General features: G+C 43.7%; 1 protein-coding gene across 4 annotated transcripts; it reads right to left on the bottom strand.

Moving 5' to 3' along the window:
- Positions 1–2,346: 2,346 nt before the first annotated feature.
- Positions 2,347–10,239, bottom strand: GORAB (golgin, RAB6 interacting). Of its 4 annotated transcripts, none has more exons than XM_015869796.1 (5): positions 10,108–10,239; positions 9,670–10,019; positions 8,013–8,119; positions 6,393–6,533; positions 2,347–4,066 (listed from the first exon to the last, which is right to left on the bottom strand). In XM_015869796.1, exons 1-5 carry the CDS (start codon positions 10,166–10,168, stop codon positions 3,595–3,597), a joined length of 1,131 nt encoding a protein of 376 aa, XP_015725282.1. In that variant the 5' UTR covers positions 10,169–10,239; the 3' UTR covers positions 2,347–3,594. The 4 variants fall into 4 exon arrangements, with proteins under 4 accessions (XP_015725282.1, XP_015725283.1, XP_032302151.1 ...); XM_015869797.1 differs by having other exon boundaries at positions 8,013–8,114; positions 9,674–10,019; XM_032446260.1 differs by having other exon boundaries at positions 8,013–8,114; positions 10,108–10,180.
- Positions 10,240–11,004: the final 765 nt, after the last annotated feature.

Below are 11,004 nucleotides of genomic sequence, written 5' to 3'. Positions count from 1 at the left end.
GACTTTCCTATCAGCAGTCCCATCTAGCATGTCGCTGATACTGCTTGTAGGAAATGCAGGACCCCAACTACTCTTGCTAGTCTATCCTAGTCTATTTAGGTGTCCCATCCTCTTTAGGTGGGATACGGGCTCAAACCAAAGACTTCAGAATGTTGCAGAAGGTATCAGGGAGAAACATGGCTGACTGAGAACTTAAATCTCTACTGGGCAGCTACCCTAAGATGAAGCCTCTCAAGAGCTCAACTTAGCTGGCTGGATATACAATCAAACTGGGGACCGTCCAAGTGTTTTACACCACACACTAGACATCCATGGGAACCCTAGACTGCTGGAGTTAATGCAGTTTTGTCTGAGCCATGACCATCTGTGCTCATTTAAACATTTCTTGACAGAGGAAGGAGCAGTAATCCCAACATCCTGGCCAAACTGCAACATGGGCAATTATATTGTACTCTTTTAACACTCTCACAGTGGCATACGTTGGTGTTTTCCGCTTCTTCCCATAGCAGAAATGCTGTAGCCCAACACAGAAATGGCTGCACTGCCAGAGGAGAAACCAAATCCCCAGCGCTGAGCCCTGCAGTGCTGCTGTTAGATATCACTCCATTTCCACAGTGCTCAACCCCAGCACGTTTCATATCCAGACTTCTACCTGTACAAGCAAGGGGCCCTCACTCAAAAACCTGCCTACCTGCTCTTGGCTTCAGCTGAATTTTGCAGTTCTCTTTGCTGAAGAGATGCAACGTGCTGGGTGGGCAGCGCACCTGCCTTTGGTGCTTTCCAACAATAGCAGAGCCAAATGTGAGATAAAACCTGTTGACCGCTACGAAGGTAGAAAAGGCTTTTGTTTGAAGAGCCTCAATTCCAACTGTTCTGTTTCCTTCAAGGAAAGAAAAAAATAGTAATAATCGAGAAAAAAACCAACTCCTCTGCTGCACCAAAATCATCTCCTGGCATTTCTGACCAGCACACATGTTGTTACAATTATGACTGGACTGCTTGGCTCCGGCATAAGGGGAATGTTAAACCGGCACACTGGCACCCATCAAAACATTTGCAAATTTCCAAAGTGGAACTGACACCACGGTAGTGGTTTATATCACACGTCAGAGAAAGGCTTCATAACTCAGATCAAACAATTTAACCCTTCGGCTTCCTGCCTACAGAGAGCAACGAAACATTGAGCTGCCTATTGTTGTTTCACGTGGCTGTTTCATATGGCGTGCAGCCAGTTGGTTCATTTTGCAAGCTCAGAAATACAGAGAGAACTGGCCAGAACTTCGATGAGAGACCAGTGAGAGAGCAGAAACTGCTGATTCGAACGCTTTTCCCAAGAGGCAGAAACAGCACCAGCACTATCAGCGTGGTGCATGAGGATTTTCCACCTTATAAGCCTTTCTATAAGCTTGCTCCATTTTAGAACACTCATATTCCAGAGGAGCTGTCAAAAAGATCTTCAGATTTCCAGTTTTCCACCTCTTTTGGTTTGAGGGATTCAGGCAATAATAACCACGTTAGTAATAACAACAAGGTGTAATCAGTAGGTCCATTTCAACATGTCAGTCTACCATAGACCCTCAAGTTCCAAAGCCAAAGTGTATGTATTTGTACCTTGTAAACACCATCACAATTCCAATCTTCCATCAGATGCTCTTCTTTATGTCCCTCAATGAGCTGAATATAACCGTAACGAGGAACAGACTTACCCAGTAAGACTCAGGATTTTCTTGAGGAGCAAATAGGGACAGCTGCAGAGGATGGAAACAAGAACAGTACGATTAAATTATTATTGCACTTACCAGTAACCAGCTTTGAAAACCACAATCAGGCTGCGACAAGCTGCTCTGCAATTGCAGACAGGGCAAAGGAAGCCCGTCACCATTTTGTTTTTGTATTTCAAAATGCAATCAAATATTTGGTTGCTAGGCCAACTTTTGTTCAGCAAAACATCAGGGAAAGAAGTCTATCAGCAACACAGCAGTGCTTAATGTGCATCAAAAAGGTTGGTATGGACTTTTCTAACTTCAGTCAGTTATAACCATGAAAGATTTCTCTAGAAATATTTATCCTCCTGTCTCCTGTGTATGGGAGGCACCAGCAGAGATTTGTCACTGCTGTCTCAGACCACAGCTAGAAGACAAAATGACATGCCAAGTCATCCCCTGCCATGGCTTTGCCCCATGCATTTTTATACTTAGGAACAGCCTTCTTCAAGGTTTTACTCTCACACAGAGGAAACTCGCCAAGGGACGTATCTGATTCTGTCATTTATCACCTCCTGTGGAAAAACAGCCTTGGATATGGGAGTTAGTATCAGATATCAAAACTGAAGGCAAACACACCAAGAAGAAGATGCACTGATTTATTAATAGAATAAAAATGAAATGTAGTGACATATTTGTTTCCACTATTAAAGCTATTGAGACAATTGGTGTCCCATTTACACACTTGATGGCATCATTCTGTAACTCATTCACAAACTCTGACATATTCAGGTCAGGTATTAACAGAAAACACCGCCACAACGAAAGCAGCTTCCCTGTGTTACAAAGTGTATATCCACAATGTCCCCAAGGTTTGCAGCTGCATCAGTCTCTACTGGAGGCTTTCATACATCCTCTGTTTTAATTCCTGAGACTTTCTCCACCTGGAGGAGTTACTAAAGCCTTTCAACAGCAACAGAGTGAAACAGCTCAACTTCTTGTGGGGTACAAACCCACTCTTCAGGCAACAGAATGCGCTGATCATTACAGGAAAATGGGCTCAACTCCAATATGCTGTGGGAATTATTCATCACAAGGTCCATGCTGATTATGAGCATTCTGAGGCAACGATGATAGAAGAAAATGTTTATAATGGAACAGTTTTAATCATAACTGTTTTCTTTGTTTCTATTTTTGCATCATACATTCAGCCACGTCTTAAATTGGCACCTATTATTTCTGTTAAATCATAGCTGCTGTGAGCTCATGAACTCATTCATGAGCTTATTTATTATATATTTATTATTATCAATAACGAGCTTTGCATGATTTAGCTGATCTGAAAGAAACAGGAAGCAATAGAAAGGAAATACTACGATTAACTTTGCAGTTTCCCCCAATATATGAATATCCCTTAAAGCAGGTACAGGAAGTAGCGTAGGCTATGAAGATAATTAAAATATACACTTTGGTTTCACTGGATTAAAAACTGTTGAAAACTTATCCCTTATGGATACAAAGCATCTGTCAGGGGACAGAATGTGTTTAGAAGCAGCGTAAGTGGCAAAGCCTTCTCCTATAGATACATATCTCTTGCACAAGGTTTGGAACAGGTATCTGTGATAATGGTATGCAGAAAAGCCTTTGGAAAAACCCTACTGTTTGCCTCCGAGTGTCGTATGTGGAAGGTATAAAGCCTCATGAAGAGCTGGGCATTAGTGAACCTAAGAGAATAGAACGAGAAGGACAGATGGTGAGCTCCAAAAGAGGTTTTTCTCAAAAAATAAAAAAATAAGTAAAAATTCCTCTAAAATGAAGTGCATATTACTGGCACCGCAGAAGCCTGCAGAGTATTGCATCCATAACCAGCTGGCTTGTCTGAAAGTAGTAGTCATGTATCAGAGCGAGCTGGGGAGTCTCCTGGAGTCACATTTACTGCCTGAGTCTGGTTGTCCATATTGGAGAAGGATTTGGTCGCAGAGTTTTCAGACAGCACCAACTGTTCAGAGGGAGCAGGAGAGGCAGCAGCATGGTTAGCATGCTCACTCTCCTTTGTTGTAACAGTGGGAGCTGAGTTTTCTTTAACTGTCCCAGCACGACTGTGCGACTGGCTGGCTTGTCTCCCTGCTTCTGCCTCCTGCTGCTGCAGCATCCGCTCCACCTCTATCTCAAGTTCCAGATTTTCCTCATCTGCCTCCACTTCCAGCTGCTGCATTAACTCCTCCAGCTTCCTGGCCTTGCGGAGCTCATTCTGCTGTATGATCGTGCACAGGTGCTCTGTGAGGTGCTCCTTGATCTCTGTCTTGTGTTGGAGGTCCAGCTTGGCTGCCACGTACTCTGACTCAGCCTTATCGTACCGCTTCCTGCAAAATCAGTGTCATTACTTGTGGGCTAGTTCTCAAAGCACTTTGCAATCTGACACATAGACAGATGCTTTAAGCATCCTTGAAATGCAACATGCTCTGAATGCATTATGCCTGCTATTTCATGATATGCTGCTACCTTAGTTAAAGGAGGGGGGGGAGAAAACAACCAACCAAGCATGAATGCTTTAAACCATCTTCTCTTGACACATCAGCCTACAGTGCTGCTGCATTGCAAGAGTTAATTTGCTTGTCTGAAATACAAAGATTGAATTGTTAAGCAAGCGTTTTTACTGCCTGTTTTAAGAGATGCAACACTAGCAGGAGAAAGAAACCATCAGTAGTTGCAGTGTTTTCACACTTCCAATGAACAACATCCATCAAACTGCAACACTGTAAAGCAGTTTTGTGTTTTTCTACTCCAACCATCAGCACAACAGATACAGATGCTACCATGGTGCTATACATAATTACACTTGGATCCCATCTAGAAGCAAACTCTTCTGGCCACCCAGATACACATTCTGAGCTCCACAGATCGACATAGCATCTGACATCAATAGCGATCACAACTTTTGTGTGGCAACAGATGTAGAATTTCATTGTAAGCATTCCCCCAGCACATACCTCCTGCCAATCTGTGTTTCCTGTCATGGCAAATATAGCCAAGAGGAAATATTCCAAATATTTATTGGGGTTGACGTATCCCGGATATGTAGCTCTCTAATGGCTGGTGTCCATGTCAGTGATGCATCTTCAACTATATTCACTGAAACTGTATATTAATTCTGCTTAATTATTAGAGAGAGAGATGCAATCTTGCTCATCAGGAATGAGAACAAGACAAGAAAGTCAAGATTTCCCTGGGCCAGGTATCCAAAATGGAAGAGCCAACACTATGCTGGAAGCTTCTGCACAGTCAAACATTTGGGCCAAAATCACGTATCTTCTCCACATCATAATTATTAAGATTCCATTCCACGGTAACTGCCAGATGCCATTAACCACGTGTTCAGAATTACTTTACACTGCACTTCTTGACCCACTGAAAAAGACTGGATTTTAGCCCAAAAATAGAAGCCAAGGACTGAAAAAAAATTGCTTTCAAAGCCACCACTTAGAAGTACATCAGCTTTGGCTCACTGCACAAAAACTACAGCACTGCAATTATTTAACTCACACTTCCAAATCGCTCCCTCACAAAAAGACTTACTAAGTCCACTGAAATCACTGCTCCAGAATTTCATCTCCTTTGCCCAACCAACATCCCCTCAGTTATCCTCACCATAAACTGCCTTCCAAAAGCCAGAGCTGACTGTTGCTTTCTCTTTTGCTATTTAGCACTTCAAAGAGACACATTATTAGAAAATTTGGATAAGGACATTTGCAAGAGCGTTCAGCAGTTTCAGAAAGCAGAGTTAAGCCAAAAATACAATGAAATATTTCCCTCTCCAGGATATGAAATTCAGCACCCATTTGCACTCAGCTACTGAAACTGCAGTTAACCTTTGATATTTCAAATGATAATTCTGCAACCCAAATCCTTGTTTTTCAGCTACTACAGCTATTTTCTTGAGGGCCAATCACACTTATTAGCCTGTGCTCAATATACAGTAGAATCCTTAAGTGGAAATAGGGGTTTCACACACTGAATCTTGAACCAAAAACCACAACCAAACATTTCCATTTTATTAAACGGCTACATAAACAAGCTGATGTTTATCTACTGATGTTGTGGTTTACCCACAGCTAATAGGGTGTTCCAATTAATTTCTTGCACTTAAGGAACTCATCAAAACCGGAGTGATTAAAGGCACATTGTGAAGGGGGGAAAAGCTCACTTTTTCCTTCCATTTTTCATTCCAGTTCCAAGAGTACTTCAGCAGAAATCTGTTTTAAGCTTAATTGGTCCCATAGATTGTAGCAGGACCAGACCTGTCATCAGAAGGCAAGTTTCCCTGAAATGGGCTTTAATTCAGGATTGTATAAAAAGCCCGCTTTTCCCTAAGAAGAAATAAACAACCTTGAAACAATAAAGCAGGGCTTAAGGACAACGGCACAGTTAAAGCAGTAAGTACACCTCATGACAGCATGAAGTTGGAAAGCACAGTCTGCAGTCAGAAAACCCACCAGCTTCCAGATTCCAAAGGAAAAAATGAGGAAATAAAAAGCATGCTTTTACCTCAAGGTTTCTAAGCAGACAGTCCGAGAAGCTTTAAATACACACTATCACAACGACCTAACTCCATTACTGCTTCAGTGAGTAGAAACAGCATTTTCTCCCTCCACTCAGACAAGGCTGTTCTCTCCTTCTCCCTGCACTTACCGGGCATAGGAGTAGTCCAAGCTGGCTTGATCAATGCGGTTCCTTAGGATGCCGATGTCAGCAGACACCATGTCATCTAAAGCTTGTAACTCCTTCTGAATCCTTTTTAGCTTCACTGTTTCAGCTTGAGTTCTTTTGGATCTGCAAAAAGGAAGATGGGTTTTTTTCCTTCACAGGTCTCTTTTCTAGACATAATGGGCTTCATTACATTTGCAAAGCAACTACTGTCTTTAAGAGCTACTCAGAAGGCTACTCCTTTATGGTTTAAGACCTCTGATCTTAATATCCACAGGGATCTAAAATGTCTGCTATTAAAGGACTACAGCAAAATTATGTAATGACTATAATGGAAGCGCCTAAAATGGATTGTGTTTCTTCACTGAGGAAACACAGAAGAAGTTGCTGCAAATAAGTAGCTTTCAGCATAAGAAAACAGGAAAAGGCTTGGGGGTAAGAGGGGGAAGGGTATTTAGTCCTACAAATATCCCCTTTCAAAGAAGTCCAGCTAGAAGTGGCCAAAAAGCCACCTAACCTATGCTTGATTTCCCTTTTGTAAAACCATTCCCAAAAGTCCTGGCCAAATCCCAATGAAGTCAATGGAAAGTTTTACCTCAAATACAAAGGACTGCAACCAAGTCATATGCAACCCAGCCTATTTATTCTCAAGTTCTGAACACTGAATGCTGCTAAGGGCAGCAAGCTTCAGTGGACTTCACTCTCAGGCAAACTAAGCAATTTCCAACAAGATTTCACACCAGGTCGCTTTGCCACTGTCATTCTTTCTCACCAGCAAAACCGTGCTATTCAGCCACTGCTTCATCCCAAAGCAGGGGTGCAAAGTGACACCACCTCTCATTTCATCAGCTGATGCAGGTGGACAGAAACAGACATCTTTCAGTACTACTTAGAGCCTGAAGGCCTTTAAATCTCAGATGTAGCTTCTTGTCTACCACCTTCCATGTCTTCCTCCCACTCCTTATGCCAGCCTGGTGGCACCATCCCACAGTGACTCAGACCAGACTTACTTGTTGCTTATCTCTGCCTGGCAAAAGAAAACTAAATCTTCAGGACGTCAAAGAGAATCTTCTGCACAGTACTGATATTAATTCATCTTTGCTTCTCAAGAGCTTCAATGGGCACAACATGACATGTTCCTGGGAGAGGACTGTGAGCCAGAAAGCTGTGCGTCACCTTCCTTGACTCACTGCTATCAGCTGCTCCAATGCTCTTCTTCACAAACCTTGCCTTACTTGCAGTCTTATCTATCTTGCTGGGCAACACTGTCTTCAAGTCTGGTCATGGGATGAACAAGAGCTAACAACTTTGAGAACACATGAATTTCTATGTATTTTAATCAGCCAAGTGTAAAAAACTTCTTAATGTTTGATGGTTTTCTCCTTTCAACACTTTTCACATACTAGAAAATCAGACTCAAGATGCTTAATCACATGTGGCAAGTAAGTAATCACAGGGAACCGTATGTCACAGCTGCTAATTTGTGGAGCTGAACGTAGATAGCAAAGAGAGGAGGAAAGGAGATCTTAAAAGACGATACGTAATTGGTTGCAGATTGAAAACCTCTTTCTCAGTCTGAGCCTACAGTGCAGGACAGCCCCTTACCTCTCAGCAATAGCTTTGGCCAGAAGTGCCTTCTTGCGTTTATTCTTCTCTTCTATCAGCCGCTGCTCTTGCTGGAGGATCTCCCACCGTGATTTTTCCTGCCTGCTCATTGACAAAGAGATCAGAATTGATAGCAAGTTCAATTTTGCTCCCTGTCCTCCACACAACATTGATATTAAACACTGTGTTTCCTGGAGCAAACTCCAAAAAGGAACAATAAAAAAGTTTCTGCAAGGAGTCACTGAGACCAATAAACATCTTCAGATGAAACATGCTGATCAGAAAACAAACCTCCACATGCAAACACGCTGTTGGCTCCGTGATTGCTGAAAGAAAGAGCATTCAACACAGAATTGGGTAGGAGTTTTCATCTAAAGGTCGTGCTTCACCACTGGTAGAAGCAGCTCCAGATTTCTTACTGGCTGCTATAAGTTATCTGTTCCATTCGCCACTGCAGCCGCTTTTTCTTATCAGACAGACACTCTGTCTGCTTTATACCAGAGCACTCAGACAATTAAACTGATAGAAAGAAGAGCTGATAAAAATTACAATGAAATTGATTAATGAGGAAAACAAGAATTTCCTTTTATCACTGTGGAAAGAGTTACATGGCTTCCATCTCCTAGGGCACAACAACTACTGAGAGATATGACTGATCTCAGAGGATGGAAGGCAAGGTTCTTGGTGGGAGGGGACAACCTGTGTGAACACAACTTTGTGGGATTAAGGGGAAACAAAACCTGCTTTGTTGCTTTCCCATCTTGCTTTCCCATCCCTCATGCATTCTCCTAAGAAGTCTCTGTTACAAGGCCTTGCTTGGTTTAACAATGCCAAAGTAACTCAGCTCTGTTTACTTTAAAAACCATTTCTGCACAAGAATCTCTCATCAGATTTCTCACCATTCTACTCCTAAAACCACACACTGATAAAAATGTTGGACAAGATTTAAATTGACCTGCGCAGACTTGGAGAACTTCAGCAGATTTGTGTGTGGCTGTGGCAGCTAGATGTCATTTGCTCCTTACACAGCAAAAAGCTCCTCTGCTATGATTCAACTACTTTCTGAGCCCACACAGAAGTCCCCTCTAAGATCCTTTTTTCCTTTCTCTCTCACACAGGTACCAGTCTGATGCTTTGGAGAGAGACAGACACCCCACTATGGGCTGATAAACAGCGAGAACTTGAATTGTCAAAGATACAAAACTCTTTAAAATGGACATTTTTATCTCCTTACCAGGAGATATTAATAAATCTACAGTAACACTGTGATTTATGTAAGTTCCCATTCACAATATATCTACTTTCCAAAGGTACAGCTGCTCTCTGTTGTGGATGCTGGCATGTCTATGCAACACGATCCGGCTGAGATTAGATCTTCACAAAACATTAAGACAGACCTCCTCCATCCACAGTCCCACTGCTATAGGAAATTATTCACTCATGGTGCTTTTCTGCATGGATTACATGCCAGAATTTGGTAGTGAATCACTTCTAACCCAACTGACTAGAGATGAAAAGCAAAGGCTCAAAGCAGAGGAAGAAAACATTATCTCTCAAACCTCCCTATTAGATAAAGTTCAATATTCAGTTTCATTTTACTGTAGAACAAAATAAATCCACACAGACTAAAACCAACCCCCCAATTGTACCGACTTACTAACAATTCCACTTTCTTTTTCTCCACTTTGGTGCTCGTCTTTGGGGTGACATTCCGGGTGCTGTCACTGCCATTACACGGCCCTGCTGGCACTGGCTCCTTCTGCTCATCCCTGCTGTCATGCTGCCTTTGATCTGCTGGGTTATGACGCGGTGTTGGCACGGGCTGCTGGGGGTCACAAGGTTTATGTGCTGGCACAGACAGCAGCTGCTCAGGAGGCACCGGGGCTGCTCCGCCCTGCAGGCCCAGCTGCTGCCATTGCTGCTGCACAGCTTGTGCTCGCTGAACTTGCTTCCGATTCTTATTTGCAGGGTGAGGACGACGTGGCCGCTCCGAGGGCTCAGATAAATCTACCAAGGGAGGAGGGAGAGAAAGAATGAAAGGAAGGTCTGAAGATCAAACACAGGCTGTAAATGGCCAAACAAACCGCACCCGTACCTCGCTGCAGGCGCCGCAGCTCCTCCTGTGTGAAACCGGCCCAGGCCTCAGCGCCGGCCATGGCGCTTCCTCCTTCCGCTCACGGGCCGAGGCTGCCCCGACACCGCCGCACCGCCCGCGTCAGGCGAACGCTGCGGACAGCCCCGGCCGGCAGCGAGGGGGCCTTCGAGCTACCATGGCGACGCCATGAGGGTTCCCGTTTCCATGGCGACGCAATGGTGGGGCTTAGAGTTTCCATGGCGACGCGATGGAGCAAGATGGCGGCGTTAAGGGATGTGAGAAGTAGGCCGCGGAGGGCAGGTCCAGGGCCCCGTCTGCGGGACTCCTTAATTATGGGACACCTCCAGAATCAAAGCGGCAACACCGTGGTGCCCTGGACATTTATAGACCGTAGTTATGCAGTTTCAGTGCGATATTTTCTCCGCAGCATCTTAGAACTGTGCACAGAAAGCACATCTCTGGAACCTGTACAGTAAGGGAGATGTGAGCCCAGGGCATGTGTTCTCTGCCAAAGAATTGCAGAGACCCAGCCTACACAAAATAACAACAAAATGTGGTGTTAAATGTGAGAAGTGATTATTTCACTGCTAACAAAGTCAGGTATCCCTTTCTGGGAGGGATGAGAGCCTGATGAGGGAATATTCTCCCTCTAGCCTTGAAAACATGCACGTTTAGCAGCCAGCCCAAACTCTGGTGGCTGCTTGAAGCCTATCACAGGTCTTGCAGATGAGCCTACCTCCCTTTGGGAGAACATCAGGTGGAACACACAAGCCTCAGTCTTAGCTGAAGTAGTCCAGTGGGCTGGAGGCTTAAATACATCATCAGCAATAAAAGAGGGATGTTTTTCAGTGCCTAACAACATCCCTCATGGTTTTCAATGTGTGAGGGACTAGTCAA

The sequence above is a fragment of the Coturnix japonica genome, chromosome 8 (assembly GCF_001577835.2).
Source record: "Coturnix japonica isolate 7356 chromosome 8, Coturnix japonica 2.1, whole genome shotgun sequence".
NCBI lineage: Eukaryota > Metazoa > Chordata > Aves > Galliformes > Phasianidae > Coturnix > Coturnix japonica.
The sequence above is the reverse complement of the archived record's forward strand: the minus strand, read 5'-3'. Positions and strand labels throughout refer to the sequence as shown.

Coding starts and splice junctions, on each gene's coding strand:
- GORAB (XM_015869796.1), bottom strand. CDS start 10,168: ATGGCCGGCGCTGAGGCCTGGGCCGGTTTCACACAGGAGGAGCTGCGG. Junction 10,020..10,107: donor GCTGCGGCGCCTGCAGCGAG/GTACGGGTGCGG, acceptor CTCCCTTGGTAG/ATTTATCTGAGCCCTCGGAG. Junction 4,067..6,392: donor TTGGACTACTCCTATGCCCG/GTAAGTGCAGGG, acceptor CTGATTTTGCAG/GAAGCGGTACGATAAGGCTG.